Raw genomic sequence first — 23152 nt, 5'->3', positions numbered from 1 at the left:
AAAGATATTGTCTTTGAACAGAAAATATGGATAACATGCCCTGGTCATTCTACATCACAGTGTCTACACTACTGGTTCAACTTTTCATGAATTATGCTTGAGTATGTATAATTATAGTATTCCCAATACTTTTCATCATTCAACCAAAAAATATTTGTGACCTAAGGGGCCTTGTCACTACAGGTCACTATATGACTCGTAGTGACAAGGCCCCTTAGGTCACAAGTATTTTCCTTGGCTGAATGACTACAAATATTGGGGAATAATATCTCTTATAAATTGTCAAAAAACAATAACTAACAATAATCATTTAATTCAACTATTTGGTGTTCGACTAATTTCTATACATCGTATGATGTATAAAGTAATGTTAAATATATATATGTTTGTAATTTACATGTCCAGAGTAACCGAAAGACAAATTTCCATTTACTTTTAATAACATGGACAATAAAGATATTTGATTTCAAATTGCAAAGTACTGAAGGTGGTAAACTGTTTTTTTTTTTGCTAAGTACTCAATACGCACATTGTTGATAAAATCGACCATAGATTCTTTGCTTACACTGATGAAGTCATGGTGGATACCTGGCGAAAGCGGTGGTGAGCTAATTGTACATTTCAGTGCAATACGAAGTAAAATCCATTGACTTACATTCCATGTTGTTTATCCCAAACCAGAACATCATAATATTGTAATTATTATCAAGGTTGATTGACATGCAATTATTAGACCACTGGACTTATAATACATTACCTTAAATACATTTACAAGTACACAGAACATCTAGACTATGTAATGCTTACTGAATTATCCTCATTCCGTTACTATGGTTACAGCATTATTAAGAATGAACAGAACAAAAACCAACCAATATGCGCATAGAATTTGAACGGAATATCAGATAATTTGATGTCGATTTCTAAGACTTGCTTGTCTCAACTCACAAATTGTTTAAAGTAATATAAACCAACATTTCACACTGAACTTTTGCTTTCTTTTTTAAGATCTGATATCTGAACTTTACAATCATTCAGACATCTGTGTTTGTAACTGTGTTTCATCCACTCACCTTCTTCACAAAGTGTTCCAGTATATCCAGCCTTGCAATCACATTCACCACTGACATGATCGCACTGTCCTCCATTCCTACACTGGCAGATCTCATTGCAACCTTCACCATAGTAACCACGTGGACACGCTGTAACAGAAAACAGTAATTCATCAAAACTACTTACTGTTGGACTAGCTGAACTTGTGTATACGTGTACTTGGAACTAATGGAATTTGTTTGTTCCTGGACCATTTAATATAATATATACTTAATTGAATAACATATCAAAATTAAATACAGAAATTGATTAATATATAGTCACCATTTGTACAGTGTTAGGGTTTTAAAACAGGAGGAAACAGGAAAAACCTGCATAGTTCGCTAGGGCAAAAACTGAGGATCACTTTTCTTACATACAGATCTTGGAAATGTTTTAATTAAAACTCAGTTGACTTTTGGGTGGTTCGAACCCAGACTGCAGTGGTAAGAAACATAAGAGTTAACAACTTGACCACCGACAAATTCAATTTATTGTGTATGGTATACACATATAAGCATGTCACTGATAAAGTATGTATCATTTGGTTTCTAGTAATCTGATATCAACACACTGTTAATAAATATAACTATGTTTGTATTTTGATTCACCCAATGTCCATACCGTCAATACACGTAGCACCCAGCCATCCTGGTGCACAGGTGCATTCACCATCATAGTTATGACAATTGCCTCCATTTTGACACTGGCAAATCTGTTCACAGTCTTTACCATAGAAACCCTGTTCACATGCTGCATAGATGGAAATAAACAAAATCCAAAAATGTTCATTATTTGAAAACTTCATGAATGACTCAAGCCTTTGAACATCATCTTGAACATTTTAGGGTCTGATTATGGATTAATCAAACATGCCCTCTAGTGGTCAGGTGAAACAGAAATAACATGTTTTGAACTTTCTCGTTAACTGTGGTTATTCTAGGATGAGAACATCAACAGGAGTAGATTCTCATATATCGCTTCCTCTAGTGTTGGTGTATAGAAATGATGAAATGTTGGCAAGTGAAGTGAGATAAAACTCTACAATTGTGAAATACTACTACTCTTAAAACATGGTCCACATAACACAAGGTGGTGAGTTTAACCACCCCCCCCCACCCCCCCCCCCCCCCCCCCCCCCCATTTACATTAACTCTCTTCAGATCAAGTTCTTGTAAAAGATACTGGCCATGGCAGGATTAGGGTTAATGTGATTTACTCATTTATTAGTCAAATTAGTGAAACAATGTTTTCAACTACTCACTGTCCTCACAGAAGGTGCCTCTCCAGCCTGGCAAACACTGGCATTGACCAGTAGCTGGGTGACATGTAGCATTATTGCGACACTGACAGTGAGAGGCACAATCCAGACCATACATGTTCTTTTCACATACTGTAAAAAAACAAAAGAATATCTGACTGTAGAGTACAGCAGCAAAAATGACTTGATTACCTCTCTATTCTTCTCATTATTTGTTACTGGGACTTCTCAATCCAAATTTGATATTTTTTCAAATTGTACTTGTGATATGATTGTCACTTTTAATTTAAAAGTTACTAACCCTGACAAGACTGTCACATTGTGTTCATAAAATAATTCTATGAACGTGTAATTAGAGACAATGTCTGTTGTCTAATTTGCTTTATAACACATCATATCCATACCCTTCAGTGATTGGCTTAGATTAGATCACATGGTATAGACTATTGACTCATAGTGACCTCAATTTGCATATAGGGGCACTGCTTGTACTCTATTTTCCGTAGGGCAATATTCATGTAGCATGGAAGTCTTATCGATGATTTGCTTTGGGAAGAATATGTGCCTGAGAATGTGATGTGTTATAGAACACTTATTGCCTTGCCGTATTTGGGCACTAGTCGACGTCATATTACCCCTTGTACTGTTATAAAGTAACTATTTTCCTTGGCTTTCTGCCTAAAGGAATAGTTGCTACATAAAAGCCCTCGGGCGTAATAGATGTCTACTAAATGCCCCAATAACCAAGCAACAACAGTATATGTATATCAATTCTAGTTGATAGCAATACAAAAACTGATGCAACGAAAACTCGTATACAGAGAACTAGGTCAATTTACCATCTTCACAGTCAGCGCCATGGTAACCAGCCAGACAGGTGCATTTACCATCTACTGGATCACAGTTGCCATTTCCATTCAGACACTGAGGGCATGAATTAGAACAATTTCTGCCAAAGAAACCAACACTGCACGCTGTAGGAAAAAAGGCAAAATATAATGAATGAATGATAACAACAACCAAGGCCATAAAACAAACAAGCAGTAATAAATATACAATGACTATATTTGGTCAAATAATTATACGATGACCATATTTGGTCAAATAATTATACAATGACTATATTTGGTCAAATAATTATACAATGACCATATTTGGTCAAATAATTATACAATGACCATATTTGGTCAAATAATTATACAATGACCATATTTGGTCAATAACTATACAATGACCATATATTGTCAAATAAATATACAATGACCATACTTGTGTAAAGTGTGCCGGGTGCCAGCTCCAAAAAATGATTGTACAGGTAGAGCTCGGAGCCTGTGATTTCTCAATTCATAGGTTTGTAATTGTAGGTATATGATAATACTTACTGAATTCACAACGTGTTCCGGTATAGCCAGGTGGACATTCACATGTACCATCAGTTGGTGTACATGATGCATCTTGTTCACAATCACAATCAGCTTCACAAGATGCACCCCATTTACCAACAGGACACTGACTGTCACATCTCAGACCTGTAAATGTCAAGTGTTTCATTTAGTAAAATAGTACCATGAGTCAGCACTAATCCTGTTAACATACATGTAGCTATCTATTTGTCTACATGCAGCATGGTAACTGTCAAAGCTCAATCAGTATTAACTCCCACTGTTTTCCTGATTTTTGTTTTACTTTCAATCTTTCCATCTGAGTCTCCCATATGCAACTCTTTCTGTATCTTGGCATTGTAATATTGTAACATTTCAATGAAAACAAGTTTTCATATTTTGCTAGTGATAGAAACAAGGAAGAAAATACACAGGCTAAGTATACCCTGAAACCCAACCCATGGTGGATTCCTAAACTCTAAACTGAAGAACGAGACAAAAGCCATTTGTGTTTGATATGTTAGTCTAAGAGTATGGGCTATATGTCTCTTGATAAAATAATTATAGCACTTAATAATCAATGCAAAATTGTTACTACACGTAAACCCGGGCCTCCTAATTCCTTTTTGTTTGTTCTTGAATTTAGATTTCCATTAAATTATAACATTTTTGGATTCAATGTCACTAAACTAATTGCTATCTATCCATTTATGACAAAAGTAACCACACTTGATAGAATCTCGCCCAGCCTTTTTTGTCATCACACTCGATAGAATCTAGTCCAGCTTGTGTTTTGTTGAGCAGTTTATAATATCCAAAATAAAAATGACGGATCATTTCCTCCCATCGCAATCAAACATAAACACAAACATCATTTTATTATACCTTCATATCCTGGCATACAGACACATTTCCCAGTGACGTGATCACATTTGTCAGTACTGCCAGGTTCACAATCACAGCTTTGAAGACAACCAATACCATATGTACCATCCTGTGATGACAAAATGACAGAAATAATCACATTGTTATCTAACAAACATTAATACAATCCCATCATTTCTTATGACGAACTATTACTAAATATTGTTGGAATAACTTAATTTTGAAATTATCCATGATGTCAAGTAAAAGTATAATTTTATCACAGAAAATCAAAAACTGGTTATATGGGAATATTTTTTGACAAATATATGCGAGATGTAAGAAGTGTACACGTTCTAAGTTGTGCTGTAGTATTGAAGTACATTTATAGTCTTGGTTACCCAGACTCCCCCACTGTGGTCTCTACTATGAGACCAGACAGACAAGAGTCTGGGGAAATGTAATCACAATTACCCACACCAGATATCTTTCCCAGAGCAGTGCATGTTGGGCAATACTTCATGTTCAACATTGCTGGCTGAATGATCAAGGTACCTTTGTGACAATTTATTACATCTCAAGCAGCTGATTCGTCATAATTACAATGATCACGCCAAGTAAAACCATTTTTCACAACTTGAAAGAAATGTACTATGTGACTTCCAGTGTGGGCGACTTTGGATTACATTTCCCCCAGACTCTCATCTGGATGGTCTCGTAATACAGCCCCCCAGAGGTGAGAGTCTGGGTAACTGAGACTAGCGTAATTTAATGAAAACAGAAGTCTAACTAACATGATGCTATACATCATCAATACCAAACATCTTTACTTGACTTCTTCAAATCTCTCAAATGTGAATTCTACATGAATTTATACACACTACGTAATCCGCAATCATACAATATGCAACAAATAAAATGAAAAAGTAGAGGTCTTGATGCTTACTGGACACTTATCAGAGCACGTGGTTCCGGTCCATCCTGCTGTACACCGACACAGACCAGTCACATGATGACATGATGCACCATTCATACATGGACATGACATGTTACAAGACACACCATAGCTCCCAGATGGACATGGTAATGAACAGTTGCTTCCCGACCAACCTAAAAGAGAACACATATCGATCAGAGATATGCTATACATTAACGCGAGTAGGCATGTTTTTCAAAGTCTTTCAATTTGTACTACAATTTTTATAGCTTTTTCTCCCATTTCGAATATGGGACAAATTTGGATCATTTTTGGAGACGTTTTTCAAATGAGTATTGTCATAATATTCAAATTATATGCTAATATTCACTTTACCATTTTGTGTAATTTCTCACCTGCTTGACATAAGCACATTCCAGTAACATGCTCACATGTTCCATTGTTTGCACAGGGTGAACAAATACCATCACAATTCAATCCAAACGTTCCTCGCGGACACTCAGCATCACAACTGTCAGGAAAACATACAAAATCAATACTTCTAGACCACATGACATCACCAAATGAATATGCTAAATTAAAACATCACCTATGAATACATAGCTATTTGAACAAAACAGAAACTGATTCATCATCTAGTCAAACATTCATCTTAGACTCCCCCCCCCCCCCCCCCCCCCCCCCCCCCCCCCCCCTGTTCAAACCACCACTCTGTACATCCCCACTTCCACAGTTGGTAAAATACTACTTCAAAGACATATTATGAAGCAGGATTTATTTTTTGTTAAATATATATTATATAACTTACAAGGTGCCTGTATATCCTGGTGTACATGTACATGAGCCATCAATATGGTTGCACTCAGCTCCATTCTCACACTGACAAATATCTTGACACCCAGGACCATACCAGAATGAATCACATGTAGCATCACATAGCGACCCCTGGTAACCATCTTTACAATAACATATGCCATTGCCTGGGTTACACCTATGGAGAGATATAAACATGGATATTAGGGCACACAGCCACGACATGGGCATCCAAGATTAGGGACAATTAAGGGCTAACCTTTTCATCATGTATGTCAAACACTTAGTTGTGCACAAAGAAGTCAAGAACATGCAATGTAGGTAGAAATGAAACATTTGAGAAAGGCAAAAAAACCACCAGAATTATATCAAGTACCCAAGAATGTTATCAAAATTTGCCATGAAATGTTGGGAATGGGTAATTTCCAACGTACGCTTCAGTATTGAACGATTCTGACTGACACTTCGTGACTCTGTGTTCCAAGTGCTTTACAATTATTAATCTATAGTGGCACAACAGCCCTTTAATAAACTTCCTCAACTCCCTGGGAAGAATACAATCAATTGCAGCCTTTATAAATGCATAGGATTAAAGTATTCACATTGCAACCTCTATCAAACCAGGTCCGCAATTATACAACTGGGTTGACTGAGACACAGTCGTGGTTCAAATCTTGCCCAAGGACTTTAGCCACTCAGAAACAAACGGCAGCGATGGGGCTTGAACCTGCAACCTGCAGATTTCAAGCCGGCCACTCTAACCATTTGCCCATCATTACCCCACATGAATTAAGAACATGAGTTCAACTACAAGATGATAATATATCTATCTCTACATACTCTTCAGTGTTGTCTTGTATGCATTCACATTGGTGTACACACTGCTCCCCAAAGTACCACTCAGGACAAGCTGGAAGACAAAATACATTTAGATTACACAACAAATCATGACCATGAAATGACACTAATCCACCATAGTACACAAGAAATCTCTAATATTCTTTAACTACATAATACATACTGTAGTAACACTAAAATACTTTGTAATGAGCCTTCAGTTCTTGTGAAATAAAATTCTTCTTTGCACACATTAGTCCACAGATTGAGTTTGTAAGTGCCTCATTATTGATAACAATAACTTCAACAACAAAAAACAAAACAATGCACAACATTGTCACATAAAAAAATTAACAATATACTGCTTATTGTGCATTTACACTTACCACTTTCATCACAAAATGTTCCAGTGAAACCTGGTAAGCATCTGTAAGTAATGGGCAAAGAAAATTATTTTTACACTTTCAAGGAGTACTTAAGTATTTGCATGGAGTTTTCAGAGTCAACTAATGTCAATTTTCATGGAGTGTTTTGTTGAGTGTTTCATTATATTACATTAACAGACTGATGTTTGACTTTTTTCCATATATTACACTTTTTTTTACCTAGGCCCAACATGCTGAATGGCACATATTCTATATTACACCATGCTATTAAAAAAAACATGATTATACATCACATTTTTCCTACATATCCTGAAACTAGAATGGCACGTTACATGTATTATAGCATTTAACATTACTCCAAAATCACAATCATTATAAGTAGATTATTACTAGTTAGTTTCAGGATTGATTACAAACTTTTACTGTATGTTAATATCATATAAAGCTCTCCATGTCTTAACTCCAGAGTACATTTGTGATCTTCTCCAGCCATACACACTGCGTCACACTCTACGTTCTACAAGCAAGAATCTGCTTACAACAACAAATTACAGACAAGTCACCTTTGGAGGTTGTTTATTCTCATATGTTGCCCCCCAAACTATGGAACTCTTTGCCACTTGACATTCGCCAAGCTTCCAGGTTGGATTACTTCAGAGCAAAACTAAAGACTTATTTGTTCACCAAAGCATACATGTATGGTGTGCTTTAGCCAGTTAGTGCTATTCAACAGAATATTGGTCACTGAGATTGGCGCTTATAGAGAAATTTGATTGATTAATAGATTGATAAAAAGAGTGTTACATACGTGCATGTTCCATCAATATGATCACATGATTCACTATTGACACATTGGCATATATAATCACAGTCCTGGCCGTACCGTCCTGGCAGACAAGTACTTTCACATTGATCACCCCGATATCCTGGACTACATTCACAATCTCCAGTAAATCTGTCACACCGGGCTCCATTCCGACAATCACAATCCAGTTCACAGTCTTCTCCATACGTATGGTAATCACATTCATCACTGCACACCGATCCCTGGTAAAAGAAACAGAAAACAGAAACTTAAAACAATTTATCTCAACAGAGAGAGAGAGAGGCTCTTATACATTATATGCAATACGTGTGACTGCAAGTAAAGGTGTCTTGGCTAAGTGTTTAGAAACTCACGAGTATGATGCAGAAATCTGGTTATTTTCTATAAATCTAACCATCCATTTTGAATGAGACACACTTTTGCTACTCAAGCAATGACTTGGTAAATTTCATAAATTTGTGATATGTATGTAAAGTATGTCAACAAATGATCATTCATGAAATTTGTGACTTGTTTCTCCAATGGGTATGTATGTAAAGTATGTCAACAAATGATCATTCATGAAATTTGTGACTTGTTTCTCCAAACTGTACCATTATTGTCAGGAATGTCTTACATTTGTATTTGTGGTAGTGTGAACACAGCTATTAAAGTCTTATAGCTAAACTGATGTAGGTGTTTCACTCATATGACATGACATTTAATACACACCCTCAGACAACTTCAATTGCATAAGAAACAATTACATACTGTGCCATGCACAGTGGGGAGTATAGTCAAGTTGCAATGTTGATTATCAGTTAGAAAAATAAATAATTGCAGCCGTTAAAATCATTAAGTCCATGTGTAATGTTTTAATTAGAAGCATGTTTCTACTGCACTGTGAAAGAATAGCAATGCTTATCAGTGTTCAGTGTGATTGGGTAAAGGATCCTGGTGTTTTTATGTGTCTCTGTTATTGTTGGTCTAGAGTTGAATAATGGCTAGATCTGTGTCAAAAATGTAATGTCCCATGAGTGAAACACTATACCTACATCATCAAAGTGTAGCCAAATAATAGATTCATGGCAAGTTTGCATTTACACAGACTGTGACTGGGGTTGTCATTGGCGGAGCAGTTAACAGTCTGGGTTTGACCCCCGCCAAGCATCGACTGGGTTTGTTAAAATTTTTAACAGGTCTGTATGTAAGAAGGGTGATACCCAAAGTTTGACCCTGCTGAAGGATGCATGTTTTCCCTGGATAATCCATTTTGCTCCTTCTTCTTCAACAATAGGGCACTATATAACGCTGCTCCTATGGTGACTATTCAACAAATTTCTGAATTCATTTGGACAAATAAACATTATTCTTATTGTTATTATGAACACCTCGAGGAGTCAGTACATTAGTGTCAAAACCATACTTACTGTCCATCCAGAAGGGCAGAGACATTCAGCTGTCACAGGATCACAAGTTCCACCATTCTGACAAGAACAAGATATCGCACAGTCTGGTCCAGCTTGACCTTCAGGACATTGTTCTTCACAGCTATGAAGATAAGCAAAGTAAAGTTTTCTTTACCAGATCAGAATCCAGGTGTCAGAATATAAGTACAATGCTCAACCCAATGTAAAACTACTCTTTATTCACTGCGAATGTCATTAGTAAACTGAGATCTAACTCTGAGAAGTATAATGAAGTATCCATGATGTGTTGTATGCACATCATTCATCACGTTATATTATTACCTATCCCCATCAACAAATCAAATATCCATTTGGTAAATTTTTAACTGCACTTGCACAACAAAAGTGATAATATTGAGAGAACAAGATACTATTACTACTTGTACATGTAATGTTGTTGAGTAGCAGTGCTGACATATTTAGAAGTTGTTAAACCCAAAATATTGTTACTCGCACTCAGAAATATCATCGAGAATAATCCCAAGATTGTTGCTGACATGTTGTCAGTGTCATCTGTAATGTACTATTATGGGATGTAATTACATGTGTCATTTGTAACATGTGAACACTAGGAGTAACAAAGCTGGGATCTCCTATGACATTTGTGCTTTGATTGAGGTAACCAGCCAATTGTAGTATACACCCAATGATAATGTGAATGAGTTGATGTAAAAAATTTGGTGTAATTTATACTCTCGTTAACCCTTTCATGACTAGAGATGAGTTTTAAATAATATGGGGACCCAATTTATATGAATATTTCATAATTACAATAATATTACTTTATTAGGAAATAACAATTCTTTAATTCCAGTCTAAAATGAAGTTGATATATGACAAAAACTTACACAAAACAAGAATTTTGTCCAAACAATTTTGGCGGGAATGTTTTCAGTATTGAAGGGGTTAAATGTTCTGACTCTGAGTTGCAAAATTTGATGTTTATGATGAACCCACAATCTAAAGCATTCACTTCTGTACTGTAAGTTGACTGGAGGAAAAATGCTGACACATAAAATTTATCTTGACTTACTATGGCCCTTGGAAACCAGGAGCACATGAACAGGCACCATTTTCATGGTGACATGTAGCACCATTTTCACATTGGCAGTCTGAGTTACAATCGTAACCGTAGGAACCATCTGGACAAATGTTTTGACAGCTTGAGCCTATGGACAGACAAGATGTTTAAAAAGTTCTGTTAATTTTGAAAAGTAAATTGTACAAAATAGAAAATGATGTACAAATATATGCAAAAAAATCTTTTTTATCCTTGCACTGTAAATGACAAGAACAATCTCATAACATTATCTATCAATTATGAATACTCACAGAAGTGTCAAATATATTTCCATCGCAAGTACAACTACAATTTTGTGCGAAGTGCATAAGTATGAAAAAAAGTTATGGCTTCCAAGCCTTTTCAGTCATGGCTCCAATTTTGTGAAATGAGTTTCCTTGTATTAATTTTCATTCAGACAGTCCAACTGAATCGTACAAACACAATCTTAAAATGAATCTTTTTATGCAATACTACCACATGTGAGTTTGTGCAACTATTATTGTTATTTCAGCTTTGTTTACTTTGTAATATTTATCATTTTAGTCACAGAGTTTCATGTAATTCTTATTGTCATTTTGTCCATGTATCTACATTTTTAACATTTTACGAGTGCTGAGACATAGTGTACTGCAATTAAAAAAAAAATTCAATTATTATTTACCATAAGTGTTACCAAGTCAACTGACATAGGAACAGGACTAGAATACTTACCAACATAGCCAGCTTCACATGTACAACTACCATCTATTGGGTCACATAAAGCATCATTTTGACAAGTGCAATCATTGGAGCAATCCGCACCCCATTCATATGGTGGACATGCTAGTTAATGGAAGATGAAACACAATCTGATTACGATTATCAAGCTTATTACGATTGAAAGTTGTCAACGCTTTACCCAACAATACTGCATTGTCGTGTTACATTGGTAGCTGTCATCATACTAGCTGCCTATGGTATCATTACACTTTTAAACCTTGTGCACAAAGTGATGAATTTGCATATCATTTGCATATCATTTACATGCAGGTATGCAATGTTGTTTTCAGTATTGCACTACAGCGAAAATCCCACATGTACAATGATATAAGGAATCTCTGGTTCATATGTAATAATATACACAAGTTTGCAACATTTTACATGATTTTCAATGTGTATCTACATTTAGGTGAATATTCTTGTATGCTACAATCATTTTAATAAAATGAGGGGAAATATATTTTGAACTTACAGCTGGCACAGTCATCACCTCTGAAGCCTGCATGACACTCACAAACACCAGGGCTTGTACAAGAACCATGAACACATGCATTGCAGACAGCTGTATGGAGAGAAGTAACAACAATAAAACATACTCACTTTGCTCAGGATTTCATGATTTATTATAAAACAGAGAATTCTGGGTAATACCTGACCTACATAATTAACATTAAAACTGCAAATTTATGTTCAAGTGCTTTTGTAAGGTAATGGATTGATGCATGAAATAAAATAAAATAAAATTCACAGTTCATATTATTAAACTTTTTTAAGACAATTTTTTTCAAGAAAGGTGAAAAGTTTGGAGTTTACAATGTTTTAAATACATATACATGTATTACTATAGATGTACATGACAATAAATCACCAACCTTGTTCTATTTTGACCTCTTAGCATTTATTATTAGAGATAAAGACTTGCAATACTTACGTATGCAGTATTCAGAACTTGTTGAGTAACCATCACAACATTCTCTTATCTGTCGATATTTTGTTCTCACTTCTTGCTTATATGCCACTCTGTACTGTATTCTACATGTTTGCATCAACAAAACACAAAATAAACAAAGAAGCAACATGTTATAGAACAGTTGTCTTACAAAAATGGTACACTCTACATGGATTAAAGCAACATTAACTGTAAAAAGGCCTTTCAGGGGGAGGTGGAGGGGGTGATATCAGTACATTGTGTACATTGTATAAAGAATGTATATGATAATAAATAGACAACTGAAAATTTAAACTTGCATGTAATAAATATATAGGGGGGGGAGGGGGGAGGTTTCATATCAGTACGTTGTACATGTAAGAATGTATATGATAGACAACTGAAAATTTAAACTCAAATATACAATGCACATACCCATTGATCAGTACAACACTGAGCATCTGATTTGGTTTAAAAACTTGTTTCTCATAAAGTTTAAATGGTTCAGAAAACAAGTACATGATGATCTCTAATCATAGAGTCTATGTTATATTTGATGCAACCAAACTGATAGCAGGTATCAAATTATCAGCTGAACAGCTACTAGTAGGCAACCAAGAATGCCAGGTGGACAGACAGGGGGATATACAACTATCCTAATTATAAATTTTGATGATCCCCCCCCCCAAAAAAAAAAAAAAAAAAAAAAAAATATCATAGACAGTTAAGAACTACCACAAAATAGATTCCAAAAGCAAGGAAATACTATTTTGGGTCACTACAATCATATACACAATGTTTATATGTCCATCCTACCTTCGTCTTGTACACCTAAACCAATTAAGGACGTCTGTACATCTGGTATAATATACCTGGTCATACGGCTCTTGATAACTAATTGTAACTGTTGTGAGATAACTACAAAAGAAAAAAAAAAAATTACTCGGTTACAAAAATTACACTGAATTAAGAAATTAAGGAGAAATGTTTTTGGACTCTGGCATCATGCTAAACATAAAATATTGCCACTAAGGCCTAAAAATAATTGTTTGGTTTTGGTTACCCGCCCCCACCCAGTTTTTCACTGCCAACCCTAAATTTTTTTTGAGCCGAGACTGGCAACTTGTTGATACATTCACAGCTCAGGTCAAAGGTCAATTAAAGACATTCAAATTATGATATGTTGCTAAGCAACTTGAAAAGTTCATCTAAGTATGCCATTTAAACACTGACAACTTACTACATAGAATTTTCAGCGATTATTTTTGTATGGGTCAGCCTATAACCTACAACCTTCAAATGTCACTTCAGGACACAAATTTGAACAGACATGTATGATGAAACAAGTCTTGCTTGAAATAATTCTTCAAATTTCATAATACCTATGATGCTATTGCCATGGCAATCAAAAGCAAAAGGCACTGACGTGGATAATGTTTGGTGTCATTTTTTTCCCCACACTTGCTCGAAAATATTTATTGGTTTGGTCTGCTGAACATGCTAAACACGTACTTACTAGTAGTAAACTGCTGACCTTTTCCCTTTGTTTGACTATACCTGGTGTACATACAAATATATGAAATTACAATATCCTGGAGTTGAACAGGATATGTCAATTCTACACACAAATAAAAAAGTTTAACCCAAGTCAATTGACACTCAGTATTTTCCTTAACTTCATGGCAACAGGTAATTAAGAAAACAACTCCTTTTATTTCTCTTACTGTTTTCAAGTTCTGTTTGTTAGGGTGGTGTCGGACTCTAACTTTCTTTTCACATTTAAATTATTACATCACTTGAGAATTGTTTTCAGGTGACTCATTCCTTCTTTTTCACGACCTTTGCTGTGTCAAAAGTCATAATTTACAAGTCAATCACCACCTACATGTATAGTTCCTTCCAGTCTTTCTACAAATTTCAGAGTTCGTAGAACTACACAATATTTCAGATCTCTCTTTTGAAATGCTGTTATCAATAAACACTAGCGTGTTTGCTTTGTTTTGTGTTCATTTTACAAGTTCCTGTTCTGGTAAAAATTGTAGTGATGACAAAGAAAACAGAAGGTAGCAATGCATGTGAGTTATCCTATAGCCTGTAAGTGGAATGTACATCTTGTTTCCAATGAGAGACCTTGAATATTATGTCATAGGTATTAGTTAGTTACTTCATTCCTATACTGCAATTTTGTCACATCATAAAAATGGTTCACGTAGAGACGGGGCTGTTATTCTAAAAGTACTTTATAAGGCAATTTCTATATATTTACTTTCACCACAAATCAAAAGATGATGATTTCCTGCATACCAACTGTTGTTTACCTAACTAGGCACATATTTTTAAGAGTACACATGCCCCACTACAAGTAGGATTAATCACTAACTGTGTAACTCTAACTTTACTGATGTGAAAGTACTTCAGAATTATGTCTATATTAAACAATTTACAAAAGAAATCTACTTACGGGCAAGAATGCAAATCAAGTTCAAGTTAGAGGGTCTAAAACTCCCTAGTTTGATATTATGTACCTTTCGTACAATTTGTGAACCATTTTCATGTTTGTCAAATATACATGTACATGTGTACAATGAACAGGTTCTAGATATGTCTATAGAATTTCTGACACCTGACACTGTATCAGGGTTAAAAGAATAGTGTTCTGGTACACCCTATCACTTCATTTTAAAACACGACCCTTTGAAATCTCAAACATGACCCTATACAGAATCCATTGTCCACTACATGACCTTTCTGAGTTTATTTTAGACATGAGATTTAACCTTAGAATGTCCCAATTGACTGATAATTGCAGCTAGACATGATAGACAGTTATACCTACTTAAAAAGTAATGAGAACACTTGACCTTTAAGGTCAGTTAAGGTCAATGCAACAAAAGTTTAAATATTTAACTTTGAAAACGTACATCTAGACAGTGACAAGTTCATGGTTAAATGAGTGGTTATAAAGTACACAGAGCTGGTCCCATGGTCAAATTCTATCCTGTAGGAATTATAAGTCCCCTATCACCCATTCCACAGCTGGTTGAAAGTTTTCACTGGTTTGATGGTAACATGTCGCTAATATGCCATGGATTTCAATAATTACAGCTGCAAAGTGATTTGATTCGATACTATTTGATACTATATGAAATGTCATTGTGTGTTTAATTCGTTTGTAGCTTTACACTTTCTCTATCAAAATCAGAAGGGTTAATTCCAAAGTATTGTATCTGAGGTTTCACCCCATTGAAAAAACTATTCATTGGTGGATAATACTAAAATGAAGAATTGCACAGAACCTCAATATTACAGACACAACAATGTGCACTGCACATACTATAATGATCTTATTTATGTCCACTCTGGTTACAGAAATAGTAAATCATTTTCTTCAAGGGATTTTGATGAAATTGTCTTGCAAATTGATAGAAACTGCATGAACCTATGACTACTACATGTACATTCTCGCACACCAGAGCCGTTATTTCTTCCATGACACTGTTGACGGCGCATTTAGGAGGGTGCTGTAAAAAGAGGCTGTGGTTTGTGACGATGTGACTACAATGCATGTGCAATGTCAACTGTGACGGTCATATTTGATGGTGCACTCTAAGAGTAGAAGTGTACTCAAGTGGCCATATGGATGAGGATTGATATTTATTTTGGATTTTTCAATTTATAAACCAATTTTATGATGGCTTCCATTAAAATACAAAGGCATAGGCATGCCTCTGAGTGTTGACAGTTACAAATACAATGTCAAGGTGATCACCAAGTACCAGACTTTGTTGACACAATTGTAAACAATCTTACTTATCGTGTTTCATCTATTGAATTGGCGGGAAACATCTACATTTGTACTATGAGAAATCTAATATCATATTTGAGAAAAATGATACTTGTACTAACCTGCATGTGGGCACAGTGGCATAATGGTTGATGAGTTATTGGTATGAAATTGATAATACTATTTGCAGTGCTTTATACATATACATGTGAAATAGACATCCTGGCAATTTGCCAGGCAATAATTTCATCTGCCTAAACCGAAGGCAAAACGATGCAATGTAGTTCTTATGTATTACTGACTTTGTGCTCCTGTATCGTCAAAGATCTGTAAGTCAGGAAATACTGATTGGGACAGTCAATATATATAAAAATAAAAAGAATAAAGTGCAAATATATAAATTTAATTACGTTGATAAAATCTGCCTACCTTGTTGTTCTAAAACAAACGTGGTCACCTTCATTGTTGATGTTCAAAAGCTCAGCTGATGTGACGACAAAGAAAAGTGTTGATGCTAACGCTGTCGCTAACACTCTAAGTGATATCATTGTGGTTGTTTACTTCTTAACAGCACCTATGAGAGAAGAAACATGTACAAGATGTCAAAATCTTCAACATTGAGTTAACATTGACACTAAATGCATGTTGGTCAAATTTTGCCAAAAAGGTAAAAAAAAAAAGAACTACACATGTACAACGTATGTACTACACAGTGTACACAGATGTGTGGCTTCTGAATAAAGAAAATAAAAGTTGTAGAAAATACCGACCCTAAAAATTAGTCAAACTAATGACACTTTGGATCAATATTTGTGAACTGGGTTGAGGTAACAATTACCGTGACTGTCTGGTTTCTTCTTCATTTACACAACACACACGGTGACGTCTATGTAATTAGACAGATACATGCACCGAATACAACTTTCACTTTTGCACATCTTGGACATATAGTCCAACACAGACACAGTACATTAACTAATTTTATATCATTATACAACATTATACTTCCTTCTACTAGAGGAAATACACACACACTGTGTTTTACAGTGATAACGTAATCGCTGTTTACATGCACACAATCCACAATAATGTATTGTGTACACCACAATTAACATGTGTAGCATACATCAAACAGCATAATAACATACAGTATAAATTCACACTATAGCTACATTTTTAGTAATTTTGGTGACCTAAAACCTATCACACATGTACCTGACAAAATGAAGAATACATACATGTACATTGTAACTACCTAAAGAACTACACAATTTCATTTGAACTATATGTACAAGTTCATTATATGTTTAAATAATTAACAATCAAACAATTGCTAATTGCTTCATTTAAATATTTGATTAAGTATAAATTAAAAGTGATTACTTTTGTGAGAACTAGAAACTAGACATCAATTCAAAGGCAACGTTGTAGTTATATCATAGTGACAAATATACAAGTGACCAGTACACACATTGTACAAGTGTATTTTTTACATCTTCGTGTACATGTATACCTGCTATTGTAATCTCCTGTGCTAAAGCCAATCAAATAAACTAATACTATATAATTCACTGTACTTGAAAAAACTCTTACCACATTCGTTCAGAAAATGATTATACTATAAGTGATGCCAACAACATAATAACGGTACTACACCGGGAAAGACTCTGTACGTGTGATAGTCTCTATATTGTGTTTTTTTTTTCATTCTGAGTCAGACCGTCTCTGTGACGTCACTCAGACTATGCATGGCGTGACTTCAATGAAATGAACACAACATTATGCGTTCATTATCATAACAACACATCATACATATATATACAGCTATACTACACCCTAAAGTAGGTCAGAGTCAAAACCTACACATACACAATGTATATACTCCTATCATTTGATCTAACCACAACCTAAAATAAAACCAGTTTCATAATTGTATCAGGTTTTATTGAATGAATAGTCTCTACATGTATGCTGAGAATGAGAACCACCCGTATAATTTATATCTCATTATGAGAGTCATACCATAAACTATGAGGCATAACACCGGAATCATTGTACATAGGGTTGTAGACATCTTAGTTCTATTTTGCCTACAAACCTATCTCAGCATGGTACTCAACAGATTACTTGAATTTTTCAACAGTTTAATTCAAAATATCGGATCAAAACATTCTATTGTTTTCCATCTTATAGTTATACAATGCAGTATTATCAAGCATGTCAATGTAAATACAGACTTAGCTGTGTATATATAATATATATATATAGTTTATAGTTTATATTGTTGATTCTGAATGCAGGCTCTCTGAGCCTCTATGTTCAGCTCTCACAATATCCAATAGTTGTAGTAGCATGTCCGGTCCAGATTACATGTAGTATGTTTCGTCTATATTATATTTCATGGGTTGAGAGTCCAGGAAACTGTCAATATATGATTTATTTAATAATCTCTGACAAGCTGCACAATTGTACATACACCTGTATTTTTGTCAAGTGTGGTAAAACCATGCACTGAGTAAATCTGCCTACTAGAATTGTCACAAAGGTACATTAAGTTCCTTGGTACCCCTCCAAAATCATCATTACATACCTATCTATAAAACCATGCAAAGTTTACTTTGCTTCTGCTTTATACTGTGCAAAACTGAAGTGGTGTGATGAGTTTACAATTTTTGATATGCTTTAGTTTGCAGTTCTTGTAAGTTTACATGTTGAAGAAGTGATAACTAGATTTTACTAAATTCTCTATCATCGGGATTACTGTAGAATTTTCCTGCTGTATGTTGTGATTTTTGAGTGAAAGCAGTAGATTTGAAAAAAAACCATAATCCATCAAAAACAATATTTTGTCTACATATTCATGTGTACATGATTTCACCATAGCAACCGTGACATTGAACACTATCAATGTCTATATGTGTATGTGTATGTGTATGTGTATGTGTATGTGTATGTGTATGTGTATGTATATGTGTATGTGTATGTACGTGTATATAATATCCAACTATACAGGAAATCATCCCACATATGTATCAGTCCATAAATCATCACCATGAATAACAAATACAGCAATATGTGATGAAATATGCTGGTTGGTAAATTACTCTTATTACTTACAGAGTATGTTTATATGCCAGTGATATGTTTTACATTAGTCATCCTACCACTGTCATTATGACAAATAACCCACAATACAAAAATTTCTCCTTGAATCTGGAGTGTTTAAGACACAAATATCTCATTATCGTTCACATTCTCTTATCCATACAAATCCACGTCCTACATAATATTTGGCTGGTATAAGCAGTGCTTAATTCACAAATCTAGGTACTTGCATTTATTTATTTACAAAACCAACATAAATAGTTTGTGTGATTCAAAATCTTTTTTTTTTACTCAATATCAAACAGTTCATATGATATATATTTGCATCATGGTTTTATTAATTTTTTATACAATATGGGTACACATTAATGTACTGTTTTTGATGTGTACAGTAAATTAATAGACAAAGACTGGGCATACAAAATGTCCACATGACATTCACAAGCCATTAGCGGTCCAAGTGCAACAAACCCGCGGGCTTGCCTGGCGAAAACGGGTGTCATAAAAGTTGTTTGCATCTCTAAAGCTGTTTGTAGCGTTACTTATAATAGCCTAATAAATTGATAACAACTGATATAAGACGGAGATAAGGTTTGCCTCAATTGCAGTCCATGCAGACAGCCGAATAGAGGTTTTACAGCTGTTTACTTGTGTTATGTAAGAGCCCATCATCACATGTGTAAATATTGGTACTCTTTGATAACAAGTCAACTTGCTTGGCTAATGGCTTGTCCCAGTAATGATATAACATATACTTTTAGTGTTTTCTTTCAATGTAAGGTCAAATCAAATACCAACACTTTCAACGTATGTACATGTATGTGTGGTATTTAATTTGCATGCTTTTAATTTATTGCCTACATATTTTTTATAAAGCTTGGATATAAAATTGTTATTTTATTAGATTACTGCATATTTGTTTGGCATCATGTTGGTAGGACAAGATAAGCTATATAAATGACACAGATGTGTACAGATGTAGTAGCTCTCATTAGCCTGTTTACATCGCAATCAGTGTTTTTTGCTTTGCTGTGTCACAAACTGCTTGTATTGCTAGCAACAGCAAACAATTAAAATTGTTTGTAAATTATATGCAAACAGTGATTGGCTTGAAGAAATGCACTCAAAATGATTGGTTGCAATGGGGAGTGATAACATACAAAATGATTGGTCGCAACTGGGAGTGATAACATACAAAATGATTGGTCGCAATTGTTTGTGTGTGTGTGTGTGTGTGTGTGTGTGTGTTCGTGCGTGCATGCGTGCGTGCATGTGAATGTGGTGAACAGGGGGTGAAGTAATGTTTTAGAGTCTTGGACATCACTTTTATGGCAAGTACGTACAATGGCAGTAACTGAAGTTTCAGTTTACTAAGAATAGTAACAACAGACACACACACAGTCACTGAAACTATTGTTGCCACATGTTGATATAAGCTATTGAATGGCCGTCGGTTTAATTTTACTCAGAGTAAGGTGACATTTCTAATGATTTCTATGATCTCCCAGTGTACATTTTAGGGACTTCCAATGTTTACACTATATTAATTACAGGGTGATTATATCTGTACAACAGAGGCACTTCTATCATCCACTTGTGCAGTCTACCACATCAAATGACAAAAGCTTTAGTTTGAGTCTATTCTTTAAAGATCGGAACCTCAAATGCCACTGTAGTATTAAATATAGACACATTTCTATTGTCAACTATGTGATGTTGTACTGAGGACAGTTTTAACAACTAAGTCATTTCAAATTCTTTCTGTTAAATGTGCTCAGCTGTTCAGCCTTATCAGTAGTGTGTTTTTTAAGTGATTGATAATGGTCAAATAATACAGGAAATACAGCTGAGCACAGTCAAAGATGAATTTTCTGAAATGTAGATTTGGCTGTATTTTGAAACTGGCCATAATTTTTCTTTAGTAACAGGCTAAAATCACAGAAACAAATCATTTTGAAGGTCTGCTTACACAATGTGTTTGAAGTTTCCATGACAACAGCCAAGATGATTAAGATTTTAATGATGAAAATCAGCCAACGTATTCTTTATCAAATTTCCTGATTTCGCAATTCTTAACTGTGACTTCAAAATTCTAGTGGACATCTATTCATCAACACACCATTGTAATACAGGATTCTTGTCAAATAAAAAGACAAGGAATAAAAAGTGACCAGTGTATAGGTAAGATCTTCTGGGATAACAAAGGCATTTGCGAGTCACCGAGTGACTAACACATATTATTTGGGTAAACCGTACTGTTCTCAATCAGGCAGATCTCCTAAAACCACAAAAGATGGTGTGAGTCAGTCACTTAAAACTTCAAAAGAAGCTTTATTCCTATTATCACCTGGTGCTTTGTGTTCACTCCCCCTTAAACTGAACCCTGGCAAATGTCATGACCCCCTTGCTCCCCCTCCCACTGGTCTTTAGTAGCTTGCATTTTAATAGTATGCCTTGGTGAAATTCGCCTAGAGACTTTTAATCATGGTCCAATGACTTGAAGCCAACCTTTCAAACCACCTGTGAAAGGTCTAAGTTTGCCGCCTGAGATAATGAGACCAGTGCAAGTTGTTTGGGCTATGGTGACATGGGTACAGATAAAACATCCCATTACATAGAAAGCTATGACAGTTATAATTTTTTACATCATATTTACAATATTTTCATTCTGTGTTACATTGTACTAACAAAATTTTATTTTCACTTTACAAAATTCACAGTATATGTACAAAATGAAAGTATATCAGAAAGTGACAAACCTACACAAAACATGACAAAAATCTATTTGATGATCATACTTTTACTCTACACCAAGAATTTTGAAAATATCAATAATTATGCTGAATAAGAAATTCATTTGTGACTGCACAAGATCTTTAATGTTTTTGTTACTGGTGGGAAACTTAAACCATAAAACAATTCTACACATTTTCCGTAAACTAAATACTTATTATACCAATTTGATTAAACTCTGATGTATTGAAAGTGGCTAGATAATTTTATTTATCTCTATTTCCATCATGGAATTACATGTAGCAATTCACCCTTCTCTCACTACTAACTGAAAAAAAATTGCCTGTCCACTGAAAAATTACGTAAGAACAGCTTTTTGCAAGAACAGCTTCATTGACGAAACCCTGGTACCAGAAACGGATGATACATAATGAAACTAGCATAGTTACTCTTACATTATACAGTAATTTTGATGGTAACCCTGGTAACTAAAATTACTTGTGAACGAAGATAGATTTTGTCTCCTCCCTGTCTTGATAAGGATCATTTAAGACTACATGTATTCTTATTTCATTACCAACCTTACCAATAACTCTGCCTGACAACTCACTAAATTCTACTATTATCTTAATCTGACACAGGTCTAACGCTTTTCATTAAAAGTTTGATTTTACTTCTTATAATGCCGACCTCTGACCCCCAAAACTTTCAGTCTCAACATACAAGATTGCAACATCTTGATTTGTACAAATATTGACATTACTTAATCAGTTTGTTGTATTCTGACGAACAATGGATTAATACCGGACAAGACCAGGTCACATAGACAAAGAATTTCTGGAATTTTTTAATCCATCCACAGAAATGTGACCATGAGATTAACGGAAAGGATTGACCCTCGATTTGTTCAAATTATTTCTCATGCACTGACGTA

The 23152-nt window shown here is 34.8% G+C and overlaps 1 protein-coding gene across 5 annotated transcripts in view; it reads right to left on the bottom strand.

The window, feature by feature from the left end:
- The window catches only part of LOC144447022 (uncharacterized), a 46165-nt gene that overhangs the window by 15963 nt on the left and 7050 nt on the right, over nucleotides 1-23152 (bottom strand). For all 5 annotated transcript variants that reach the window (XM_078136885.1, XM_078136884.1, XM_078136889.1 and 2 more), the window contains 19 exons: nucleotides 16810-16954; nucleotides 13413-13514; nucleotides 12600-12700; nucleotides 12141-12230; nucleotides 11621-11731; nucleotides 10880-11015; nucleotides 9808-9928; nucleotides 8381-8619; nucleotides 7573-7613; nucleotides 7190-7259; nucleotides 6345-6527; nucleotides 5932-6047; nucleotides 5546-5709; nucleotides 4621-4729; nucleotides 3736-3882; nucleotides 3193-3327; nucleotides 2357-2485; nucleotides 1717-1845; nucleotides 1074-1202 (listed from right to left, as the gene is read on the bottom strand). In XM_078136885.1, the coding sequence (XP_077993011.1) occupies nucleotides 1074-1202; nucleotides 1717-1845; nucleotides 2357-2485; nucleotides 3193-3327; nucleotides 3736-3882; nucleotides 4621-4729; nucleotides 5546-5709; nucleotides 5932-6047; nucleotides 6345-6527; nucleotides 7190-7259; nucleotides 7573-7613; nucleotides 8381-8619; nucleotides 9808-9928; nucleotides 10880-11015; nucleotides 11621-11731; nucleotides 12141-12230; nucleotides 12600-12700; nucleotides 13413-13514; nucleotides 16810-16928 (2371 nt within the window). In that variant the 5' untranslated portion in view covers nucleotides 16929-16954. The remainder of the gene's footprint in view (nucleotides 1-1073; nucleotides 1203-1716; nucleotides 1846-2356; nucleotides 2486-3192; nucleotides 3328-3735; nucleotides 3883-4620; nucleotides 4730-5545; nucleotides 5710-5931; nucleotides 6048-6344; nucleotides 6528-7189; nucleotides 7260-7572; nucleotides 7614-8380; nucleotides 8620-9807; nucleotides 9929-10879; nucleotides 11016-11620; nucleotides 11732-12140; nucleotides 12231-12599; nucleotides 12701-13412; nucleotides 13515-16809; nucleotides 16955-23152) is intronic.

The sequence above is a fragment of the Glandiceps talaboti genome, chromosome 16 (assembly GCF_964340395.1).
Source record: "Glandiceps talaboti chromosome 16, keGlaTala1.1, whole genome shotgun sequence".
Taxonomy (NCBI): domain Eukaryota; kingdom Metazoa; phylum Hemichordata; class Enteropneusta; family Spengelidae; genus Glandiceps; species Glandiceps talaboti.
Note: the sequence above shows the minus strand (reverse complement) of the source record. Positions and strands in the feature narration are given on the sequence as shown.